This window comes from Candoia aspera, chromosome 1 (assembly GCF_035149785.1).
Source record: "Candoia aspera isolate rCanAsp1 chromosome 1, rCanAsp1.hap2, whole genome shotgun sequence".
In the NCBI taxonomy this organism is placed as follows: Eukaryota; Metazoa; Chordata; class Lepidosauria; order Squamata; family Boidae; genus Candoia; species Candoia aspera.
In genome coordinates, this window is record NC_086153.1 from 299,811,598 (window position 1) to 299,838,653 (window position 27,056).

Below are 27,056 nucleotides of genomic sequence, written 5' to 3' on the forward strand. Positions count from 1 at the left end.
AATGTTATCTTAAGCCAGTAACCAGTGAGAAAATATCCCACAACTAGGCTACCTCTTCCAAAGCATTGACTGACAAACAAAACAAGATTTGTCTCTCAGAGGCTACATGGTCTTTCAAAGATAAGTCATGAAAGAATCTCATTATGAGGTGATTTTAATTAGCAAATATCCTCTTCAGAAAGTAATCTCATCAGTAATGTGTGTTACAGTGTAATTAGAACTGCTGACTGAAAGAGTTGTATACAAATAACAGACCTTCGTTTGGAAAATCCTCATCCACCGAGTCTCAGCCTTGAATGGGCCTACGTGTAGGCAAATGTTTGCAAGAGCTGTGCCAGAGAACACAGGATGGAGGGGGTTAAAGTAGGCTAAACCAACAGAATAGAAAGTGTGACATTCATTGTAAATAATGCTAGGTTTCTTCACAATTCCTTAAGGGCACCTCCAAAGATAGAAACTATTTTAGGAACACATAATAGCAGCATGAATTAAGGCAGAATTTCCCAGCCTTGCATGACTTGTTTACTTTCTATTTAAATGTACCGTGTGTTTTATTTGAAGCTACTATTTTTAATCTCATGAACACTGAGACTGAGTGAACAGGATGCCCCTTGGCAAAGCACCCACACAACTGTAGAGAGATCTAGGCCTGGTTTATACTTGCAGCAAAAGGAGATGATATGGTAAGAGTTTGCTATGTCATTTGTTTACTGGGGTGGGGTGGGGTGGGGTGGGTGAAGAAGGTAACTTTTTAAAAGGCCCTCTAACTAAAATAATAGCAGACAAAGCAAGCAAACACACAATCAAGAAAGGAAAAAAAATGCATTTCTGGACTGTTGGGAAAGGTTAGTTCACAACTGTTTCCCTGATTAGCTACTTTTGTGCTTTCAAGGCAGTTTGTTTATGGAGGAGGGGCATTCAAAGCATAGTTGCCCCAGTTGTATGTCAAAGTGGTACAGTGTAGTCTAACGTTGCTTTCTGCTGCAGGTATGTTGTTTACATCACTAACTCACCTTGGGCAGTTCCATATCTCCCAGGCTATCTAGAGAGGAGTTAGTGCCTGGATTCATATTTTGTGCTTAAAAAGTAATGCTGTCTGGTTTTTATTTTCTTTGTTATACAAACCCAGGCAATATAGTGACTTATTCAATAATCCACAAATAAAACATGGTTTAATAAAATATGAAAATCCAGTCACTGATACTTAGGGAACTGCTGAGACTGCGCCATGCTTCAGATTTTGTTCCAAAAAGGTGCTTTGGAGCTTGCAGAAGCGTAAACCTAGCACCCATCTACACTTCTTAAAGCCACTGTGTTTTTTCCCAAGATTCTGCAGTCCTGGGAAAAGAACACAGCTGGTATAATGATCTGCAGACAGGTGCTGTGTTCACACCCTAGTGCCCTGCAAAAATGCACCCTTTTAGGAATTCAGACCAAAGTACAGCGGAGCTAACCAATTGGTTTAATAGGAGCAGAGCTATCATTATCACCATGCCCCACCCAAATAATCAAAGCCAGCTAGAAAAATTCCATAATGAATGGTGTTGAAAATTACTCCACAGTCCAGGAGAATACATTTGCACCCCCTTATCTATCTTTCTATCTATCTATCTATCTATCTATCTATCTATCTATCTATCTATTTATTTTTCAAATTTCTATCACCACCCATCTCTCTGGAAAAAGGGACTCTATTTATGATATGTATCATTCTCCACCTGTCCAAGGCTGTGGCTATCCCATAATCAACAGAATATCACAATACAGCATTAGCCTATCTATCCATGAATCAAGAGTCAGAGTCAATCAGATAACTTTTATAAAGCTATTTCCACTTGAAGAAGCATTTGATTCGTTTTTGAGGCTGCTCAATTAGTCTGCACCCTAATGCAGCAGATTTGATATGGAAGTAATGATGGGTATGAGAAATACAATATATTGAGGAGGCAAGCCATGAACCATCCTGACATTTCTATTAGCTTCCATTTAAAATCATATGAATTTGACAAATCCAGATGAGCCAATAATGCTATGCTACTCTAGCAATATTTGGGCAGGCCCCAAAGAAACATAACACTAGCTTAACACAGCAAAGAAGACTAAGGACAAAAAACTGTCCAGGCTAGCAAACTGTACTCCCTTTTTGAGCTATGGAACTATCTATTAAATGTTTCTCAATTTCTCAAGCAAAAAAATAACTTTTGAAAAAATCTCATCACTGTCACAGAGGATCATAAAGAGAGATCTCTGTGATGTTTCCACCATTATTTTTTGTTTTATTTATTCAGAGAATAAAGAGAAACAAATCAGTTCTAACAAATGTAGATACAAATTTCGTTCACTTCTCAAACTAAAACTCTCACTCAGTCACATATTATATACCCACCTCAGATATTATCTGGCCAGTCTGAGTTCCAGAAGAATTAAGGATACACACTGCGCATGGTGCCTCATTCTGTGTGAGGGTTCCTATACACTTGCAAGCACACACATGCCGATGGATGTAATGGATTGTAGAGACCTACAAATGGGTCTCTAGATCTTCCACCACTAACCCTCCTAATGCACCCTCCCACCCTCTTGAGTATGTTGCCATCATTCACTTTATTCTAGGAAAAAAATCTCTTTGCACTGGTTTAATTCACAAGGAGTAAAGCAGTATCTTCTTCTTTGACTTTTCCCAATATCTTAACTTAATGGGAAGTGGGCTAAGGTTAAGACCCTCTAAGAGTAGACTGATTAAATTTAAAAATTCCTTTTATTATGTGTATCAGTCTTAAAGAATTAACCAGCGTAAACGACAAAGGAGAAAGGAAATCAGAATGGAGAATTGCTGTATGCTATGCTGTACTGGATTTTGTAGATGATGATCAATTGATACATTGGGTCCAGAAGCCTACTGGTAACCAGTGCAGCAATGACAATAGTGGCATTACCCTGTAATAGCAGAGTTAACCTACCAATTCTCTAGCCACATTGGAGATGACCTTTGGAGGTGACTCAGTTGGCGCAAAAGGGTGATCCACCTAGATTGTGTTACAGTAACTTTACTGAGTGGTGATCAGGTATGAGTTAGTTGCCAGACTATACTAATTTAGGTAGGGTGTTAACTGGTAGGATCTCGCCTGGCCATAGTCTCCACCTGCTGTTTATGGCTGATAAACTTGCTGTAGTGATTTGAACCTTGTGCTTTAATTTATATGATCTGCTGTAGGATGATTTGTGATAGAAAAATCTATTCTTCATCATAGGATAGTTGGCAATGTGAGCCAGGGCCTGGACATGAGCAGATAATTGTATAAACACCTTATCTGCCTGATTCCAAATCTGTAAAAAGAACAGGGAAGTCTAAATTCTACAGCCTCTGTATCAAGGAGGAAAGGATAAGTGTTGCTTTTCTACTATGTGTCAACCCTCCAAGGTAGACAAAACTAGGAAACCACAGTCAGGCAAGCTAATACTACTTTTATTATAAGGTTATAGTAACAGAAACTTGCAAGTGTAAAAGTACTTCTCCCATCCCTCCCTTTATCTTCAGAACTAGGGAGGGTCTTGTCTGAGATGCTTACTTGGGTTACAGAACTAGCACGGACTCAAATTTCTTTTATCTGACTGTTGACCTGGTTGCAGCTGTTCCTCCTATTCCTCAAGGTTATTCCTTCTGCCCATTACACCATGCTATTGCAATCCCATGTATGATGGCTCAGTCTTTTAAAGTAAGAGGTCTGCACTGCAATGTGGATTCTACAAATACATCTTTAGAGAGTTGTGTTAGAATCTGGAACCGAATGGTAATATATGTTTGGATGGATTCATAGATCTTTGCCAAAACTAACATACTTCAAATCATCACCACTATATCAGTGGCCAGACCAATGGAGTGATCCACCTCTTTGTGGGAGGAGGTCATGCTATGTTCCTGAAAATGCATTCTGAAATGAAGGAGAGTGAAACAAAGATTTCAAAAATGCTTTGATTTTACATCTTGATATAATCGTTGTTTGAGAAATGCGGACAGAGCTGTTTACACTGCACAACCTTGACAAGGTATATCAGCTCTTGAACAAAAGTGTTTAGTGTTAGACTTTACAAAAGAAGATTTTTGTGTTTTGATAAAACGATTGGCCAAATATAATGTGATTATGTATTATTTCTTCTACAAATGTTTCAGTGCTGAGCCAAACTGTGCCTGTTTCAAGCCTATACCTATATAATTTAGCCAATTATACAGAATGAATAGGACACTGATTTGCAAAGTGTTTTACAGCTCTTAGAATGTTCACTTTGCCACTGAATCTATGAACTACCATACTATACTCATTTGATAAGTGTGCTTAGAGCGTCAGCAATATCTTATGGTATGACTCTCCTTAGAATGCACCATTTGAGGCTCAAATTAACTTTTCATCTGCATGCTTTCCTAGGTAAATAATCTCATATATGTATAAATTGCCTAATGGAACAAAGGTCAGTTTTTTGATGCATTCTGTCATTTTTCAGGAAGTTTCTGATGCACAAAGCATTAAAAGCAGACAGTCTCCTCCTTTGGCTGGAATGCTACAATCTCAGCACATTTCTAAATCTAAATAAGACTCTTACAGATAAATAATAACATCTGTAAGCCAACTAGAACATCTATTGCAGAGGTAGCACTTTAATTTAAGCCAAGTTTGTCTGACTTACTGTCCATTCCCATCCACTAGGTCATAGTGCACAATTCAAAATAAGCAAATACATCGGTCATTCTTTATTTAATTATTTTTTTAAAAAAATATTTCTTTGGCTTTACTGTCCCTATGTAGTACAGCTTAGTGTTCAAAATGTTATTCCCTTCACCCTCAACTCTCCTTTGCTTAGGGCTGCAGAACAATTGTAGCACTTTGTAGATTAAAAGAAAGAATATGCCTCTTTCCACCCACAGGTTTAAATTAAGCACATGTGATCTAGCGCTAACCATCTGACAGTGTTGCTTTTAATTTTAACACATAAACGTAGTTTTCAAAGGCAATACTAGAAAGGGCTACTTAAAAGAGAAAAGTCCTTGGCAAATCAACCACTGATATGGGTCTCATCACCAACTGTATGAGAGTCAAGGGGGTAGTTTCTGCTTAACTGTCAAACCTCAGCCACCCTGAACAGGAAGAGCACGGGGATTTTCAGTGACAAAACATGAGGGCAGTAGCAGAAAGGGGTAGGATTAAATCACATTATCTACTGTACTCCAGAAATTCCAGTGTTAGTGGGAAAAAGAGCAATGAGAAACATCTTTAGATGGGACTTAAGTATGAGAAAGGAAGAGATCTTTATGAATGGCCACCACTATTACAGGCAACACAATGAAGCAGCTCCAGAGTTCAAATACAGTACACAAGTAATTCTGTAAATTTGACTGTTTTAGAGACAAAAACTGGACTTTTGACCTTTTTTATGTAGGCAGTGTAATGGGAGGCAACCTAATGTCTACAATGCATAATACAAAGCTTTCAAGAAGCCTTTCTGTCATTCTGATAGTTTCCCTACAAAAATATTTGTTATAGACTTCAAATGGATGGTCATTTGCTATTCAAATCCATCTGAACATTGGCTTGGAGCCTAACTCCTGTTTTATGAATAGAAGAGAGCTCCATTCATGGAACAAGGCCTTTCTCCCTCTCCTGCTGCTACTTCCTGCCTCCACTATAACCCCCAAATTATTCCAGATTCACTGAGGGAACACCAGGAACCAAAAGGCAATGTCCAAACCTGAGGGAGCAAGAAGTGCCTTTCATTAACATATCTGTTTTTATGTTTAGATCTCTCCAGATTTTAAAAAATAGCTGTTAAAAACGACTTACTCATAGGAGAAGTTATTCCCTGCTCCCATTATCACTGCATCCCTTAGTGAGCATTCAGTTTCAATATTCTCCGTCTTGACCTTGATCCCACCCCCTGCCCCCAAGTAAGGTAACTATGTGGTTACTTTTGGCATGTCAGTATTATGGAGGAGCAAGTGAACCCTATCATATGTTAAAAACCATAGGCTGATTCTCCCTGGTATGACTCCACCTGCATGCACTCAGCAACTGCAAAACTGTTCCCAGATTCCTTTTCCACAGAGTATCCCTAGCTAAAATTGCTATTTAGCCTGAAGGAAGTTTCAACTGGTACAAAACTGAAATTCTGGGAAGACAAAGGTTGGTTAGGTATGACATGGAAGAAAAGTGTTTAAATTCCTCTCTCCATGTAATGTAATCCTCCCACCTTCCAGAACGCCTGGATGTAGCTTCTTGGAAAAGAAAAAGCAAAAGAATGTTATTTTTGTTTCAAAATTTGAAGTTTGAGAATGGCCAACATATAAGCACATATTAACGAAGATAACATCTTAGCTGGAAGAGAGACACAGTAGAAAACATATTGAGAGGGCAGTATCATGCTTTTTAAAAAAAAAATATTTTTTCTGTTGTATTAATAGGGACAGTGTTGTCATCCCACTGTGTTTCAAGTCAGACATTCTATGAAATGTCTCATTACTTTCAGAAGTCCAATTGGAAGGGAGGAGGGGCAAAGTTTTATTCTAGCATGCTCCAAATTCTGGAAGATGAAGAGCAAAATTGTCTAATATAATGAAGGTGGTCTACGGGCTTCAACAGGAGCAAAATGCACTGGTTTCCTGAATGTTATAGAAATCTGGAGACACATTATATAAATTTGTAGTGAGCTACACCAGTTACCTATTTACTTCTAGGCCCACCTCAAGGTTTTATTGTTAACAAATAAGGCCCTAAACAGCTTGTCTAAGTACTTGCTGGAACATACCTCTTGATGTGTGTGAGCTCAACTTTTAAGATATTTTGAGGTGTCTAGCTTAAAGAACAGGGCCATTCTTATTGTAGAAAACTCTGCCTTTGGAAGTTTGCTGTAAAATATTAATTACCTTTGAAGGTGATTCTTGGTGACTTACATAGGTACAACTTTGCAGTTTTCTTGAATGATATGCAAGTATTTGACTTGACCTTCTGGGATGTTTTTCAACTTCCCAGTCTAGCTTATAGCTCCAGGTTTCCCAGATGATCCCTCAGTCAAGGACTGATCAGAGTCAATCCTGCATAGTTTTCATTATTGTGTATTTTTTTCTGATATTGTAAACTGTTATGTTTTGTATAAAATATTTTTATTAAAAATAGGTAAGTTTACAAATTTCATGTTTATATTCCAACATAGAAATGATAATTTGTTGTGGAAATAGTCTAAATATATAAGAAGACTGCAGTTTTATTGCAAGATATTGGATCAAAATAAGTAAATGGTGCTTCCCCCAGGTTTATAACCTTGATTATCTTTAGGAAAAAGAAAGGCCTTGCTCTGCAGGGCATGAAAAAGGTTTTGCAATGGGAAATGCATGGGAAATTATAAAGGAGTATCCCCATTAGAGCACCATATTGCCTGAGATAATACCTCCTACCCTGCCTTAAATGCCTATTGTCCCCATTCATATTTGCTTTAAAAATTACACTGTATTCCATTATTTTATTTACCAGTATTCTTTTGTTATTAAAAGATCAGTACAACCATAGGAAAAACAGGCTGATGATTGCAAATGAAGCATTATGTCATGTTACATGGGTCTTCCATAAAGATCTGTAAGACAGAGGCAGTTACTTTTATTTCATGGAAAGGTTAATCCCAGTAACTTCTGCCTTTCTTTGTAAGCTGTTTTTATTAGATACCATTCAGACTTAGGCTTGTGCCACAGGGATGTTATAAGCAGACTTTGTCTTTCCTGTGACAGTCCTTCCATGCTCTACTGCAACATGACCTAAAGGGTTAGGGAATTTTTCTGAATGGGTAGGCTGTGGTGTGGGGTGCTAGGAAAAGGGGTGATTGCCAAAGGTTGGGTGGAAACATTTTCTGTGAGCACTGTTTACCTCATCCTGAATCAGAGGAAACGGAGGCCTTTTAAGATAGGGTTAGAATCTGTTGACCCCCAGAAGTTGTATAACTAGCACCACTAGCTCTTCTAGCTGAGACTACTGGGAGTTGGAGTCCAACATCATTTGGAGAGTCATAGGTTCTCCCTCCCTCCCTCCAGTTATTTGAGTATGCTATTTCTTCAGAGTACACAGAGATCAAATTATCCTACTGAACCAGGATAGGCAAGACATTTATGAGAAATCAAGCCTTTTTAAACAAGCAACCATACCACCAAGTCACAGTACTTGTATGACTAATTTGTTCTCTGTTTTTCAGCTTCTTCTGAACATCCAACTATGCTACAAAAAAAAGTTAACTGCAAAAATCTTCTTTTATACCAGCAGCCCTGCAGAAGTTCATGCCTCTTCCATCTCTTCCTCAGGCAGCATTAGGCAATTTCAAAGGAATGCTCACTTCTTGCTTGGCATATGACCCAGTAATTACAACCAATTAAAGCTGACATCGTTATTGACATTGGTAGTGAAATAACCAGTCTTTGAAGAACAGGCCATTATCTAAAGAAAATGCTAACATCACCAAGTTATTGGGAAACAGTCCATATCACTCGTACAATCTCTAGTTTGACTACTGCGTTGGCTGTCAAGACACTTTTGTGAGGACTTGGCGTGCAATTCACAGATCGTTCGATAAACCCATAATAATTGTGGCAGGTGAAGGGAAAAGGAAAGAGAAGGGTACTTCAGGACTTTATTAAAATGTCAAGAAAGGAAAGAGCTGAATTAATCCAGATTTCATAATAGAGAGCCAAAATACTGTACATTTCCATTAACATTTCAATAAATGGCATAAAGCAAGAGTAAAAATGCTATGATTATGGGAAATACTTGTCTTAAAAGGCTGAATATTTGTATAAAAATACCTCTCCTGTCAAAAGTTCTCAATCTGTTTATCAATTTACAAGTGTCTCTAGGAGATCTGTAATACAAAATTAAATATTGTACCTCTGGGACTCTTCTAACAAATAGAACCAAAAGTATATCATTACATTATCAGGATGTTTTAGATTTTAGGAACAAAATTATCTTTGTGCTTAATCAGAAAAATAGTTCATTAGAAAGAGTTCCTCCAATTTTGGATTAGGCTATATTTTTCTCTTAACATGGATCAGGTGGAGGAAATTCAGTTCATTGTTTCAGAAATAAACTAAGTCTATTAATAATCATTATAATGTAATCATTGCATAATACATTTGTGGCACCTTTTGTTGTAAAATGCTATTATGCATGCACATCTCTTAATATTATAAAACATGTATACACAGAAAAAACCATTTTTATTCAGCATTTCCTGATTATCACAAAGTGTATTTATATTTTATTCTTCAATCAAAATACTGTCAAGTCTTTGAAGTTAAAACATACAAAGCTTCTGTGTCTGTGCAGGTGTGTCTATGCAGACACACATTATTTCTCTTTTTCTCAGTAAAATATATTCAGAAAGGACTGGTAGAGAACTGGTAGAAGGAAACCAAAGAGGACACCAGGCAATCTGGCATTTTACAATATATGGTGCATCTTCACATTTTGCTTGCCTTGTTTTAAATAATAACTGAAATCCTATCAATATTTGGCAATTCTTGAACCAGGGCTCCCAAATGCTTTCTTAAATATAGCTGCACTTGACTGTGGCTGCAGCCAAAAACTAAAGATGCAGAGCTGAATTTTCTACAGTGAAATCGTTCACTGTCTTCTTGCTTTAGAGCTTTTCCTTTTCTGTCCATAGCTTCATCCTGTTCACAGAGCTGCTGATGGTATCTTTTTTAGCTGCATTTAAATCCATAGGAACACTACTTTTGGTAAATGCTGCAAAAAAGAAGTAGAAGAAAGCAGTCATTCACCAAAAAAATGAGAAGAGAAGAGAGCAACACTTTTTAAACAAAACAAACCCAAACAATGTCATCCAGGTTATGTTAACTAACCTATTTGAATTACAGTAATGCATTATACCGTTTCTGTAATTTCTGGTTACACTCAGAAACTACAGTTAGAATTTTACTTAAATGAATACAACCACACCGAATCTTGATTTGTTCCAGAGAATAATTCTTGCTGTTTACAATTGTTGGAAGGGTTCGAGGCAAGCCCCCCTTCTCTCTCAGACCCCCATTTTTGAAACACTGCATCCCCCAATATTGCTTTCCCCTTGAGCGAGGTAGAAGGTTAACAGTTACAAGATAGAATGGGTTCAGTGCAAAAGGGGATGCCAGAGGTTAAAATGTAAAAGGAAGCCCAACTGTTTAGACAAAGAATTCCCTTCAGATTTAATCAGAGACCTTGGAAAACAAAAGGTCACTCATTCACAGAATTTAGCAGAGCCCATTCAGGTGAACAGCCAAATAGATCTCCATAATCAAATCACAAAAGATTCCTTCCAAGGTGAACAGTCCAGGCTAGTAGACAAAGCCACAGCCCCACAGAGAACCTGGACTATCAGAACAGGAAACACCAACAGCAGGGGGCCTGACCACAGAGCATCTCCTATCTGAACTCCGGTAAACTGCACCTTTCTCAGAAGTTCCTAGAGGGTGGGAACACTTTTACATTACAACAGCCAAGCTCTCCTATATAAAGAGCTTGTGAGGGAGAATACAGGTGTGGCCACCTCCAACCAGTAGACTCTGTGCATGCTCTTGGAAAATAAAATTATCTGTTCAAGCAATTGCCTAAGAACTTTCATTCCTACCTCGGAAAGGACCTGGTAAGATTTCCTTCCAACAAAATCTTTAAGCCCTAAACCAACTTGGAGCCAGATAGCTATTGTCCAGCCATGAACCTGCTGGAAGAGATTATACCTAGAGGCCATGTTATGTAGGATTCCTGTTCTCAGAGGTGACAGAGATAATGACCTGAGACATTGTAGGAGGACAGCCATGTCAATGGTAGCATCTTTTCAGACTAACATATTAAAAAGCATAAGGTTTTATGAGCTACATTTAGTCTAAAACAGTGCTATGAAATGTCACTGATTTGAGAGGGCCTTGAGTCTGTTGTGGTGCCCAACTCTAGACTGCTACTAAACATACTTTAAGCCCTCTTTTTTATTAATTTGAAGACCATTTTTATTAATTGTTAGGGCTTTACTGATGCATTACTGAATACATTAATGCTTAATCATGTTGCTATTTATATTATTTTGAAATCCTTTAACATTGCAAAAGACAGAAAAGGGAATTTTACCTCAGTAAGTAAACAAGTATTATCTATTCCATTTGTATAAAGCTGTATCTGCCAAGGACTCCTGGTAGTTTACAATCAACAGAAATATCAATTTAATATTTGCCCAATCAATTTAATATTTGCATAAGGTTCAGCAGAGTAATTTCCATGCAATTAATAGAAAAGTTTTATAAAATTGAAATCACCACTCTAAATCTCTACTCTGATATGATGAGATCATATTTGAGATCCTACAACAGCTTCCTGTTGAAGAGAATACTGTTGTCCAGGGGAGGTCCTTTTATATTAGCCTTGATAGGGTTATCTTTTAGTTTTAGTAAAAAGAATTCCCCTTGGGAATTGCTTGTACCTTATAAAAGAATGACAGCTTTGCAATTTAAAGAGAAGCTGCTGGTGGTAACTTTCACATCAAGCTTTCCAAAGGAGGCGTATGACAGTGTCTATGGAAAACATGATTGCTCCAGGTTGGCTGGCTGATAGGGTTACTGGGATTCTGTTTCAAAGAGTTATGCCAATGAAACAAAATGTCCTATGGGAAATCAAGCTGTGCCTGCACTGGCTCATACATAACTTTGAAAATCTACTCAAAATGAAAGGCATTCCTTGAACATTTTCCCCAACTCTTCAGATTTATAAAATTTTACATCGTATTAGACAAATTAGCAAGACAATTTCCATCCTCTTGATCCCTGGCCAAATACAAACAGCTATAGGATATGGGTCTTCACCTCCCTATAGAACTGAGGTTGTCCACAAACTAACTTAATTTAGGCTTTCTTAGGTAAAGGTAAAGGTTTCCCTTGACGTAAAGTCCAGTCGAGTCCGACTCTAGGGGGCGGTGCTCATCTCCGTTTCAAAGCCTTGGAGCCGGCATTGTCCCTAGGGACACTTCCGGGTCATGTGGCCAGCATGACTGCACGGAACGCCGTTACCTTCCCGCCAAAGCGGTACCAATTAATCTACTCACATTTGCATGTTTTCGAACTGCTTGGTGTGCAGGAGCTGGGACTAGCAACGGGAGCTCACCCCGCTGCGCGGTTTCGAACCGCCGACCTTCCGATCGGCAGCTCAGCGGTTTAACCCGCAGCGCCACCGCGTCCCTTTCTTAATGAGGTGTAAATTACTACAGATGGAAGGATAATGACCCTGAAGAGCAGGAATCCCACTTCAGCTGTGGTTAAGTACTGACAATATGCTTTTTTATATATGTAGAAAGAAACTGTCTGCATGTAATCTGACCTATTGCAGAATGAAAGCCAACTGAACCTGTATATAGCAAACAAGTATGTTTCCTGTCTACCATGCATGTTCCAGAACATTTCTGCAGTTTTTAAAGCTGTCATCCATAAATGCATGATGAACATAATCCATGGAGCACTAACCAGTTTTGGCTTCCCGGTGCTTATCTGTCACATATGTAGAGATACCCATTTGGTTTTATTATGTCCTCTGGGAAATATGTAGTAAATAATTCACAGCCACATTTGCTGCATAAAGGATGAATCAGTTTTTAAACTCAACTAGGACTTAAATCTGCTAGAGATGTTGGAAATGTGGTTGTGTAATGAACAAAACAGTTTCCAAAAATAGGCTCAATAGATTTCTCTACTGCTTGGAGAAATCCATTTTCCTTTCCTAAAAGCCCATTAGAAAACAAGTTTGGAAAAATGGAAAATTTTAGTTTCAAAAACACAGCTAAAACATCTACCAGTTTTCACGATATTGTTTCTTCAAAGTAAGGGAAAAATATTTGAGTAAGGTAATTATTCAGTTCAACAGGAGTTAGCACAATGGAGTTGGCCATCTCATAATAACCTTCAGAATTTGTAATAAAGATGAGGGGAATAGCATAGTGATTGATAGAGCTTCCAGGCATTGTTATGCACTTATATGATGCTATCCTTTTGCCAAGCAGCAATAAAGTATGAAAAAGTCAAGATATCCTTGCAACCACTTTCCTACCAAATTAATAGCTGGTTAGATATTTGAGCTTTAGAACTAATTGGGTAACCAGATATGTCACTACTCAGATGTAAATCCACTGAGTTCACTGAGCATAGGATTACAAATCTGGAAGAAATAACCCTGAAGAGAAAATGTATATATATATATATATATACTGAAAGGAATTATCTTCTATAAAACAGACTGTACGAAGAATGCTTCTCATAACCTGTTTACACTGGCTGTAAAATATTGCAATTTTATCTCTCATGTAATAAAACATGGAATGAATTATGTATGTGAAACAGCCATGGATTTTTATGGGTATTGCTTGGCAATCTATGAAGTCTTAGCAGCATGATAATAGTAACATTGAAAAGAATATCCATAAAGGAGATAACACCCAGCTCCTCCAAGTACATGGACAATACTGAGTACTGAAAAGGGATTGTGTTCCAATCAAAAGGAAGCAAGCTGAACTGGAAAAACTGAGTTACTATTGCTAGTAATTACTGGGGCTTCAGCAATTGAATAATCTAAAAAGACCCACTCTTTTAGGGAGAAAAAGTTGAGACTGTTCCTGTAAGTAACAGCCTCAACTTTTTCTCCCTATCTCACAATAAAAAGAGCTATATCAACCAACAGTCTCCCTAACTCAACATTCAAATGGTAGTGTGACCAATAGTTAGAGTTTTACTACATCTAAAAAAGGCTATGCTTCTACCTGCATCCATTAATCCTAATTTCTCTATTTCTGAACCCATAGAAAATAAATAAATTATTATATCTTAAGGAAGAACCCATAGCCTTCTCCTGCTTCTTTTTTTTTTCTCTTTTTTAAAGAAGTCCTATTGGTTAAGGAAGAAATGGAAGCATTGTTACTCTCTATAATTTGATTGGTAATACCAAAAGCTCTCGATGCTTTTTCCAGTGCACCCCCTTGTCTTCTCCACTCTATCACAATACTGGAACAGGGAGCTGGTAACCGTAACAGCTCCAGACCATCTCCATCCTCATAACTCTAAGCAAGAGGACACAAGTGGATTGTCTAAAAGCACCTCCTGGTTTTCAATCCAGTTACTATTGCTAGTAATTAGCTACTTTATACCTGGAGACTGACCGTTACTGAGATATTACACCAGCACCAAGGAAGAAAGCACTAGTTGGTGCCACTTAGGCCACCAGGAGTGTTTCAATCTGTTCCTCAATTAATTGTATGTCTACTTATATTATGTGTGATTTTTTTGGTATACATCTCTATTAAATAGACATTATGCAAATGCTCAGTTGTTAGAGCAACAGATGAGCCTGCTTAAAAAAACAAACTGTATGACACTGTTTAAAAACCCCAGCAGCTAGTCCACCTAGCTATGGTATTAGTATGTATCTTCCAACAAGGGAATTTTGTTTGAGGGAAGCTGTTGTACGTTGGGGATTGTGTCTACTCATACTTGGCATTATGGGGGAGGCAATAAATCAAAATGAGAGGAAGGGCAAGGCACATGAGTGGACCAAGATTTTATTTTTTATTTTCCCCTGAGCTTGTGGGGAGGAGACTGGTTTTTAAACTGTGATAAGCCTGTTAAAGTGCTTCAACTATGAAGTTCCTGTCTCAAAATGGTAGCAAATTGTCCTATCAATTTCTAGCAATAATAGCCCAGCCAGATGGCAGTATGTAGCTGAGTCTGACCAATCTTGAAAAGCTAACCAGGATCAGAAATGGCTAGTATATGGATGGGAGCCCATCAGGAAACCCCCAAATGGTTAGCCTCTATGCTAGCCTGTGAACCTGGTGAATGCCTTAAAGTACTGCAGATGGGGGCCACATTCATGTACATGAAAGCATATTTCTGAAACGATATTTGGGCATTGGGGAACGTTGTTATAACTATCAGAATTGAAGCCAGTTCCCACACCAAAATGAACGTCCTCTAATTTCCCTCCTCTCTCCTCTCAATTCTCTATTTACCACAAATAATTTGAGAATTGCCTATTATTGTAATGGAAGGTCAATAATTCAACAGCATTGTGAAGAAAGGCTGCTAAACATTGCACATCATCAGCAGATAGGAAATAAAATGTAGACTTATGAATAGTAATGTCCAGATGGAATACCAAATCCTGTTTATCTTTCCAGTAGTACAAGAACCAGAAGGAGAATGATAAAATCAAAAAGCAATATACTTATAACATATTAAAAGGAAATCCTCTTAATATAGTACAATATTAACCTTTGGAACCTGTTGCTTTAGCTGATGAATGGGTATGGTGAAAAGAAACAGTTTAGGGGAAGAATGGTTATCTGTGACTAAATGCTTCCTTTGATATTACAGCATAAAACAGGACATCGGAAAGCTATTAAATAACATTTCTTGTAACAGTTCAGAATAATAGTTCCTTTTCAGTCTGGCTCAGCTTTTAAAAATTATTTTCAAGTAAATCAGTAGGCATTCTCACATTCTTTGAAAAAGGGACAAAGTCCTCTGCTCATATCATAAGCAGCCTTCCACAGCCTGAGTCCATTCAAGTGAATGCTACAGCATGGCGACTGGAGTCCAATTTGGAAAGATTGGTGCGCAAATATGTAGCATGTATACAAAAAGACATTTTCCACTCTATGATTACTCATAATAATCATAACATGTTCCAGCTGTCAGTTTTATGGTTGATCTGACTGAGGAAAAATTGGGTTGCTCAACCAGCTAATTCACTGGCTTACAAACTCTACTGCAGTGCATCTGTCCTGTTTCGGAAGCTGCCTTATATTACCTGGATTGGGCCATTGGTCCATCAAGCTTCTTATGACTTACACTGACTGTGTCTCCAGGGTTTTAAACAGGGTTTTTTCTTATCTTTCCTGTACTTGGGACCTTTGGCATGATAGTATGATCTATGGCTTTGTTCATAAAATAAAAGCATGGGGTTTTTTTAGTATCAAGGGACAAAGCACCTTTTTTAAAAAGGTAGCCTTGCCCATCTTTCTTCCCCCTACGAATGATTTTTTAATGCCTACAATAAAAGCTGCCAGAAATATATCAGCTTCCTGCAGTAGAGTAGATCTGACACAACTGGTACCATCAGCATAAGGACATAAATGTTAGCTTTTAATTTAACTTAATTTAATTTAATTTTAATTTGGAAGCTTTCTAGTATTTTCTCAATAGATTATGTGAAGTGATGGACAAGGTTCTGTGGAAGACAGTTGGAAGCCACAGGAAAATTTTGATATGGCATAGTCTCTCAGTTCACAAGCAATTAAGACCACCAAATACAGTCAGTGCTCTGCATGGATTCAGTTCCTCTAGAACACCCTTCCAAATCTTCTGCAATGCAATGGGAAATGATTACTGAGATAATATATGCAAAGTGCTCTGAACATTCTGTATCATTAATGCTTATATTAGCAGTAGCATGTGCTGTGAATAAACAGCGTAACTTGAATGCCATGATCAGTAAAAGCCCAGGTGGTAGTGCTTTGCTTTACAAAGATTGTGCAGATCTTAGATGCAGGTTGTGAAGGTCTCGGATTATAACTATGTGTACACATGTATAAAAATAAGAATGAGCCTTGGAATAAAATGGCTTCTGGGAAAAGATTTGTCAATACACCGAAAAGATAAAAACTATACAAACAGGACAGGGATACATTTATAACACTAACGCAAAGCATCTGTAGATGCTAATAGTTTTGTAATCTAAAACTAGAGGAAAGTACAGTGATCATTATAAATAGTTCCTTAGAATTAATGCCTAGATAACAGCCAGTAGCTCACTCTTTTTTCTTTTTGCAGACCTTGTTAAGTGGCAGCTGAAAATAAATCTGCCTCTGTAAAGTATGTCTCTAATGAGCACCTTCTTGTCTAAATTATGCTGTCAGACAAACCTTCCTTTCTAGAAAATGATTTAGTTAAACTAGCTCCCATAATAATGTTTTAAATAGATGGGTATGAATATAAAAAATACCCTGTAGGGACTATAATGATTAAATTCTGGCATACAAAGATACACAAGAAACCACGACACAATACTGTAGACCAGGGGATCTATTTAGTTTCCATTTTGCTGCCAGTAGCAACTTCACATTGAACAGAACTATGAATCTGAGCAAAGACTCTCCAGGTTAAACATCTCTCTCTCTCTGCATTCTGCAGTTTGAGAATGAATGTTCTTAGCAGAAGATCTTATCAAAATAGTGGGAGTCCTAACACAGCGTGGACACTTATTAGAGGCAAAGACAGGAAAAGTAATATATATTATCCTTTGGGAAGTCAGGAGATAAAATTATCACAAACTCCATTTCTGATCACAAACAATATCATCTCAAGAGGAAGAAGTCTGAACAGCTGTAATTTTGAAAGTCCTTCCCTTGTGTATCCAATCCAATATTTTAACTATAATTTGCAGCAAATCAGTTTGCTTTGATTATCTTACTTTCATACAATGTCATATCCCAGTTTGTGTCAAAATGCCTAGTCAACTGTGGGTTGCTTATTCAATAAACCACAGCTAAACCATGGTTTAGTGAATGTGTGATCTTAGCCTCTGTTTGAACATCCAAACAACTGTTTATATTTGCTTATAATCCACAATCAGAAACCAGATAATGATTATACAGTATGACTCTCCAGGTTTTTTCAGGCATTCTGTAATAACTATTAGGATTTACCCTTTGAAAATTTATATTAAATCAAACAAGAGAGTGTTAAACATTAATATTCAAGATACAGCTTCGTTTCCTCCCCAGCCCCCCTCCCAAAAAAAGGCAACAAGTCTTCCAAACAATCAAAGCTAAACTGTCTTCAGTCTTGGTTTACACACAGACACTCCATCTCCCCTCAGATTAACAGTTCAGTTGTTCAGGTATTTATATATTTTATAAAAGGAGGTCTTCCTAAATACAAGAATGGAAAGCATCTTCTAATCCTCCAGGGCTAACGTGTTCCATAATACGAGGGGCTTGAGTAGTGGCTAACACAGGACTGAAAGTCTATGACCGCAGTTAGGTACTGAGGGCAAGAGCCTAACAGTCTCTGACCCTCATTATTACAATGACAGCAATAGTTTGCCATTAAACAACATCACAGCATAAGCAAGATACAGAATTTTATAAATGTTTCCAGATGTTAAGAAAAAGATGTGAAATCATATTCAGCATTAATAATTCAAGTGGATGTCAGTTTTGGTTGAAAAAAAGCCATTACATGTGCCAAGAAATATACGTGACCTTAGATTCTTGTATGTATTTGTCATGCTACAAGGAAAAATTATGCAGAATGACTGCATGTTGAAAAAAATCCTACACTCAGCCCCATCAAATAAGTGCCATGTTCAATTTGGAGATTCTCAGTGGGTAATTGAAAAAAAGTTTCATCCCTTGCATTAGCCCCAGTCGAGCATTAATGGACAATGTAGCCCAGTGTACAGAGGTCTTGCTATGGAATGTGCAGTCTTTCTGCTATTGCTCTTTTAAGTGTACTACTAGGCTGGAAATGAAAAACAAATAAAAGTGGTTCATAAAATAGTAGGATGCTGCAAGTGAGAAGAAAGTGCTGCTGGCAATCAATCAGCACTTTTAAATTCTTTTTAACAGGTTTTATGAGTGCTGTAAAAGCTGAATGGTAAACCATGATATATTCAGTCTTTAAAGACCTGTTTTCAAACATACAAAATTCTGTGTGGTACAGCAGATGGGGGATAGATGTTAACTACTTGGACTGCCAAGGAGATACAGAGCCCTGTTTCATCTGTTCTAGTGAGAACTGTGTGATGGCCAAATAATTCAGTGAAATGTAGGAAACTACCTTATGCCATCTAATTCAGTGTAATCTACACTGACTGGCAGCAGCTCTCTAAGGTTTCTTTGAGAATCTGGGGATTGCATCTGGGCCTTCATGTAAAGCATGTGGTTTGTTGCTGAACTATGACTATTACTGAGCTTTGGCTTCAGTGTTGGGCATGGAGTAGAGAAGTTTAACCCTGAGCTCTGGACCATAAAATCTGGAAACTCAGCCATTTAATTTTGAGTTAATTAGATGGAGTTGTATCCCTTGAGCATGATTTCTCACTCAGAGTTACTACAGATTTTATTGCTGAAACACTAATTAATAACAGGAGCTGATTGCTGTAATAATCTCATTTATTATTTGGAATTGGGGGATGGGACTGAATAAACAGAAATAAAGTCAAGTCTATGCACACTGCACAGTTCTGTTTGGCTCATTATCTCTACAGTAGCATTTTCTCCCCTTTAATAGGAACACAAATACAATCCTGTATAAGTAATGTATTCCTTGCATTCCAGTAACACAGGTAGGAAAAGGATATGTGAGAAAGTTTTGGTTTTTACAGTCTCTCTGAATTCTTATGCTTCCATTAAATCTCAAGGATAAACCTCATGAGAAAATTCCTCCCATGGGGGCTGCTCAGTAGCAGTGCTACAATCAGTACTAAAATGGATTGCTTATCCTTAAGAAACTGTTGTTTTTCTCTTTCTCCAGGAAAACAAAAATGAAGCATTCATCTATCCAGTTTCTCTGTCCAAACATTTGGTAGAGAAAAGATTATTGGTGCCAGCTCTGTTTCCTTTGCATTACCCTTCCCTGCTGGATTCCATCCCTTTTGCCTTATGTTTCTTCCAGAAGGGTAGAATGCTGCAACTATGGGATGGTGGGAAGACACTGTTGTTAGAAAATTAAGTCACTGTGTTATTGGTGTTATATGAAATGGTCTAGATTTGCTTTAATAGAGTCAGACTTTTGAGGTGACCTGATTTGCTTTGCCAAAGCAAAAAGGTGACCTTGAATCAGTTTGGAACTCTGCAGCAGGACAAAGCTCATCTCAGCCTTCTCCTCTAGCATTTGCCAAAGATTCGAGATTGGGCAGTTTTGGATTATTTGCAACTCACCCTGGAACTATCAAGCCTGGAATACCTTTGGCATGTGCCAAGGGGGCTTTAAGTTGGAAAGTTGCAGAATGTACTGTAAAAATGCCTGCATTATGCAAGGGAATCACTCGGTCTGGAAGATTTTTTGGAGAGCATAAAGAATATGCCACTCAGCGACTTTCTCCCAACCACTTGCCAAAATTGGGAACATTTGAAAGGAGGTGAGCAGTACCCCTTCTACACTGCTCACCCAACTTTTGCCAAGTGGTCAGAATGAGGATCCAGGCTGGGCAGCTTTAGTGCATGCCCTGTAAGACTGCCTGCAGCATTCACTATAGCTGCTCAGCCAGGCTGTCTTGGACACACTGTGCCACAGCACAGTCCGAAAGCACTTCAGCAAATGCTCAGCCTTCCCCTACCAAATCTGAAGAAGTCTCCTCTCAGACTTCTCCTGTAGCGAAGTGCTCCAAAGTGAGGCAAAGTCTGATGATCGTTTCACTTCGCCTCACTTTCAGAAACAAGGTCATGTTGCTTCCTGGAGCAGTTTTGAGGTGGTGCCTATAACTTAATAACACTTTGATGTTTTTTATTTTCATTTAAAAATAGCTATCAGCAGGCAGAAGCTAGATCTTTGTATTAAACAATACTCCTGATAAAGAAATATGGGTTTAATTAATTGCATGATATGGTAGGAACTAGTGGCAAGGATCAAGCAGAATTATTTTTAAAAGAACGATTGCATGAATTCTTCTTGAATCCCTTCCCTGCACATACGTGATATCTGAGATGGCTGCCACAGAGATTAAGCAAGATCTCATGTGATTCAAAATAAATGACTATTTTGCAATACTGCCTATATTATTATGAACCTACCTAAAACAAAAGTCTTGCATTCAGTACTTTTATTTGCCAAGGGCAAAGGACATTTTGCACAAGCCTTTCATCAAGGTATTTATCTTTTTTTGCCTAAAATTTGAAATGAAGATTTTTGATACTGATGGCCTTTGGAAAACTTTGATAACAACAGCTGACAAGACTCCTCCTGTTTTAAATTCCCTTGTGTATGTGTACCAGCCATTCTGCTCAAATGAAAATATACCAAGGTGGTAGCCCCTGGATGTAAAATGATAAAATTTTCTAGAGGAATGTTTTAGACAATACATCCAAGAAAAAACATGATTTGTAATAAGTACATGGACCAAAAAAATACACCAGATAGTTCAAATGACGCCTTCCTTTCAGTTAGGATTGAGACATGTCTACATACTTTAATTACTGAAAACCTCTACGCATTTGTGGAACTTGAATGATTTTCCAGTTGCGGTATGACCAAACAAAGTAAGGAATTCAATGCACTAAAGAGAAAGCTCCTTTTTGCCCAAAACAAATTGCTGGTCATTCCACTGAAAGGTTTTATAAGGATTCTCAGTGAAAGATCAATTCTTACATTCAGAGTTAGAAAGCAAGGAGCTGGTCATAAAGCTGGTGCTGGTTTGCCAGTTGGAAGGTACACTCTGGACAGCAGAAAAATCAGCATCGGTTTTCTTATCCTGTGAGAGAGAATGAATTTTTTCACGTGAAAAAGTTTGATGTTGATATATTTCTTTTTATCTTTTGTGATTAAAAATAGCCTCAAGCCAGGTTATACGAATATGACAGAACTATTTTAAACTGATAAAATCTAGTTTCAGTGTTCAGAACGTAAATCTAGTAGTTACCATTACATATAATTTCCTTCCAGATTGTGTGTCTTTGTCAACAACACTTAGAATTCTGGGAAAGGTCATCTTCTGTATCTGCTGCTGGGAGTTCTGCCCCTTCTTGCTATAAAATGCACATAAACAGGAATTGGCCTCTCTGTTGTTCCCACGCAAAGTCCTTAAACTTGCAAAGTGGCATCCCATGAATTATCTGCTTTGTTGCAGCATGAAATAAGCTTTTGCAAATAAATAAATAGATAGGTTCAATAGATTTATTTCAGACTAAAGAAAACAAAAGCGTTGAAGAGCTAAATGCTTGACACTCTATTAATACAGTCTCCATGCTAACAGCTTAATCTGATCTTCCACCTTTCATAATTTAAAAGCTCCCAGTACATTATCCTAAAAATAGATAATAGGCTTTTGACGTTTTTCCACTAGCAGAGAAGGACTTGACAAACATGGAAAAAAGTATATTGCATGTGTGTCTGAATGAGGTGGGGTACAGTCTCTAACGATGGGCAAGCCCTGGCCCTGACCTAGAATGGAGCCAGTCTTTCTGAGCTTTCTTAGCCGCTTCACTGTTCAAATGAGACAGAACACCCCCCACCCCCCACTGAATACCTCCAACATAGCAGGACATTTTAGTTGACAAGAAAATAAGACTTTTACAAGGAAAGCATAACAAATAGAGAAATTATTCCATCTAAATATGAAGCTGATTGACAGTAGATTCTCCTCTACGTATCTCACTGCTGCATAAAACAGGACTTTCCCATTTTAGGAACTGACAAAATCATACCCCCTATTTTCCATCAGTCTATACCGACTACGGGAGAGAAAGAGAGGGGGGGGGGGAAAGGAACCTTCCAATACAAAGGCTGAAAGCTCTGAATACCACACATTAGGGGCAAGTATACAGAGAATGTAGTTGTGAATTTGCCAGATTCCTGTTGGGCCCTGACTTTTGAAAGTCTTTGCTCGGGCCTTCTGGTGTCTTTCTATACTTCCAGCGACTAATGGAATAGTTCCACTATGCCCCATCTATTAACTTACTAAGTTACCATTGGAGACAGAGCATTGACCTTTGGAAATCTTTGGCCTGACCTTGCAAGGCAAATTGGCATCCTTCTAGCCAATTATTAAAATTGGCACGTTGCTTCTGTGATTATGCACTCTCCAGAGTCCTAGCAATTAGAGCTAATCTCTTGAACAACTGCATACAAAGAAGGGTTTCAAGAGAAGACAAACTTACTTGGAAGTTTTCAAGTCTGTGTTTTAAATCTTCCAGATGCTGCTGTAATGAGCCCACAAGCTGCTTGTATTTATTGTATCTTTTTTCAATAATTTCTTTCTGACTATGAGAATTCTGAAATCAGAAAATTTTCAAATGAGTGAAATATATTTCACATAAATATTTTAAAAAAGGACCAAAGGAACCTTCTGAGATAAAGGAGAACATGATATTGGGCCTCAAAAGTGCCCCACCCCTCTAAAATAATAATGTCGTTATGAGATTTGACAGTTTAATATGCAATTTTGAGAGATCTCATGTGAGAATACTGATATTTTGTGATTTCTCATAAAAATCTCATAACGCTGGATGATCTTATGCTAGATTTCAGTATTGTTTTGGGAAGGGGGGTTCTAAGTCATCAACTTTAAATAGCATATTCAAATGCTTAATATCAGCAGATACTATATGGAATGTATCTCTAAATAAATGTATTTTAATAAAAGATTTGTAGATTTAGCAAGAACTACTTGAAAAGGCTTCTCAAGATCGGTATCATTTTCCATCAGAAACCTCTCTTGGTGCTGGCTAGGCTCCCTTCCCTACCAATTAATTAATTAATTAATTAATTATATAGATAAATAAATAAATATTAAAAATCCATGCAAAGCTGGGTTGCCACAGCCTCTGGTGTATTTATTTCCAATAATGGCTATGACACTCACAGCAGTTTTAGTGGAGTATCAGAGAGCATCCTGTCAGGTTAGCGTAGAGCTGCTAAATGGGTGTCTTGTTACTGCCAGATTCTGCATGGCAGCCATCTTTTGAGTACATCCAGCCTGGCTTCCCAAAATTACATATGTACCTTCAGCCCCCCAAAATTGCTTACCGTGCAGTACAGTGCCAAAGAACAATGCAAAGATTGGGCAGTTGTTAGTTTCAGAGATGGGATGATTTCTTGACAAACTAGGATGGAATTGGGAGCCCAAATGACCATTTCTGCAGCAAATGATTACAGGTCCAAAGATACACTGCCAGTTCTTGTTTTTCCTTGATAGTTTAGCTATGGGTGGATAATCTGGTCTTGGCAGGAATGAAAAGTTTTTATCTACAGTTCTTCTCCCCAGTTTGTCTGAATGTCAGTTGTGTTTTGCTGCTGAAGATCAGCCCAAACGTAAATCACCATTACTTACTACAGAGGAAGTGTTCTGGACTGTGTCAGAGAAATAATGTAAAAACAGTTTCTTTTTTCAGTTTTCTCTTTTGGGTGAAATGGCAATGAGATAGGAGAAAGCGGTGGTCCAGATAGAGGAGAATGGCCTGACAGTCAACAGGGACAGCACAGTGGGATTTTGGGATGTTCAGGTCAGTAGTGATAGTAGAAGCAGGGCTGTATACTTGGAATTTTGTTCAGTGGGAGTCCCAGTACCTGCAACTGCCATATTGGTGTTGGATGAGAGTGGGAAGATTGATAGGTTAACTGGCGGTTGTCGGGGGTGGGGGTGTCAGTGGGGTGTTTGGGATGTATGGTGGTTGCTGAATGACTAAGTCAAAAACAACCAGAATGTAAGTGGTGGATGTAGGCTTTAGTGGAATCTAAGGATAGAGATAGACAGTGAGAGTCCCTTGGGATATGGCTACGGAACAGGGCTGAAGAGTAAAAGGGGCAGGGGAAGGATTATGGTGGTGGGGAGCAAATATATGGTGGGAGGCAGGCAACTCTAGGGAAATGGACATTGGAGACCTGAGGCCAATCCCCACTTCCAGCCTCCTGGCTTTGTCTTGGGAACCAAGTGGCTGGGCCTTTAGGAGCCTTGGGCTCCAGCTATTAGTTTCGCATACCAGGTATATCTGTAATTAATGTATTTTCATCCATGACTTGATCATGACAGAATGGACTTGGCTTGTATTACCAAGACTTAGATAGGTGAGATGGTGAGTGCTTTCCTCTCAAAAATGTACCTATCCATATTTCATGGATGTATGTGCCTAGAAAAGGGGAGGGAGTGGCAATTGCCATTCAGGAGGCTTTGCAGGTCACCAGGGATATTGTTTCACACATAACTGGGTATCAGGGCTTATTTCTGAGGTTGGGCTCCAGAAACAAGCTGGGACTGCTGCTGTACTACTCTATGTAGCTGCACACCTGTCTGAGCCTCTAGACCTTACCAGTGCATCGGCATTGGATTTTTCCAGGCTTACGATGCCAGGAGGCTTTAACATGCCTTCCCTAAAGAGGTGACTGGACTCAGATTGTGAGTTCATAATCACCATTACAACCATGGAGTTGTCCAAGGATATCACAAGCCCAACTTAAGTGGAAGGCCACATACTGGGTCTGGTTTTTTGTCTCAAAGTCATGATGGTGAGGGTGAGGAACATTAACATCAGTCTCTTGTCATGATCAGATTACTCTCTGGTTTTCCTGGAATTGACCACTCTCTGAAAGTAAGATGGATCTATTTGTCTGGTCTGCCCCAGATGTTTGATGGATCTTCTTGGTTTCCAGAAGGAACTTTGGGAGTTTCCCAAGGCATTAGTGGGCATTTCAATTGAGGCTCTGGCAAACTCCTGCAATATGGAGGCATTTGGGGCTCTTCGGTGGTCTGCATTGCTATGGCTTCTCCCTATGTGGCAGCCCAGGGGGTCTCAGTGGTATACTGATTGCCAGCCAGTGGACCTGTTCAGGGTGACTTGGAGGATGGGAAAGAAAATCAGTTATGGGGCTGTTGCAATTTGTTTGTAAGATATCTGGAGGATAAAATTGCTCATATTCTCTCAGAGTTGGATGCTGGTTGGATAAGTCCAAGAGAGTTGAGAGAGGCAATGTCTTATGAGGTGACCTGTTAGGGTCTTGATGAAACAGATTTAAGATCAGTCCCAGAGAAAAGAAGTAGCTGTTGCTGATCCTGGATAGGTGTGCACTCACCTGGTGCAGAGCAAGTTCACAACCTGGGAATCCCCTTGGGCTCACAGTTCAGCTGGAAGGGCAGTTAGAGACTATGACCAGGGCAGTCTTTTACACAGTTCTATCTTGTACAGCAATTGCAGCCATTCCGGATAGGGAGGCTTTGTTGCCTGTCACTCATGCCTGTGTTTGCTCATCTTTGGACTACTGCATTTCATTCTGTGTTAGAGTAAGTTTAAAGTTGAAGATTGTTTGAAAGTTGCAGCTAATCCAAAATGTGGTAGCTCTGAGTAGTAATGGGCTCAACTCAATATGCCTGTGTCACACCATTACTCAAGGAGCTACAGTGATTGCCACTAGACTTCCAGGTGCAATTCATGTTTAAATCTGTCTCCTCTGGAACAACCTGGAGCAGGGAGCTAAGGGCAGACCCATTCTTACAGTTTTGGAAAGCAGTTAAGACCTGACTCTTCTGGAGAGCTTCTGAAAAGGATTAAGATAATTAAATGGCTCCTGATGATGGTGTCAGAAGATGGAAAAGGGTATGAAGTGTATTATTATGGGGTTTTTTTGGTGGGGTTGTTCTTATTCATACTGTATTTCAACATAGATGATGATGATGATGATGATGATGATGATGATGATGATGATGATGATGAAAATTTAATTACTGCCCATCTCCCCCAAAAGAGGGACTCTGGGCGGTTTAGAATAAAATCAAACTCCAATCAGAAATGTTAAAATCTCATAAAACTGGACCCATTACAATTATTATAAAATGCAATAAATAAATAAATGTGATTATATAACAGGCAGAATATAAACCACTCAGAGTTGTTTAACATTAGAATAAGCCTTAGTAAACAAGTAAACAAGTACATTCATACATACTCAGTCTGCATTTTAAATATCTGACATGAATTTAATCCCTATCACGCAATACCAGTTTTACTCAGCCTAATGAACAAACATGACATTCCAACTGCTTCCTTATTGATTCTGCTGTCAGTTGCCTGATGAAGAAGTAATCCTAGTTGTGAGACTAGAGACATCCAGGGTGCCATCATGTGGGAAGCGGGGCTTGAAGACGGAATGACAATACATCTTAATAAATCAAACAAAATTTACCATTTTCCAAATAGCTTTTCACCCAGCTAAATGATACTAATTTTTAAAAGGTTACCAAAATACCACGAATAGATCAAAAACCATGGCAGAGAGAGAGAAATATTTTCAGATT

General features: G+C 38.5%; 1 protein-coding gene across 1 annotated transcript in view; it reads right to left on the reverse strand.

Annotated features, from left to right (window-relative positions):
• Window positions 1-8,646: 8,646 nt before the first annotated feature.
• Window positions 8,647-27,056, reverse strand: part of CEP128 (centrosomal protein 128) — a 217,293-nt gene continuing 198,883 nt past the window's right edge. The window contains exons 22-24 of the mRNA XM_063290184.1: window positions 22,930-23,043; window positions 21,422-21,524; window positions 8,647-9,773 (exon numbers count right to left, since the gene is read on the reverse strand). Of these exons, the coding sequence (XP_063146254.1) occupies window positions 9,667-9,773; window positions 21,422-21,524; window positions 22,930-23,043 (324 nt within the window). The 3' untranslated portion in view covers window positions 8,647-9,666. The remainder of the gene's footprint in view (window positions 9,774-21,421; window positions 21,525-22,929; window positions 23,044-27,056) is intronic.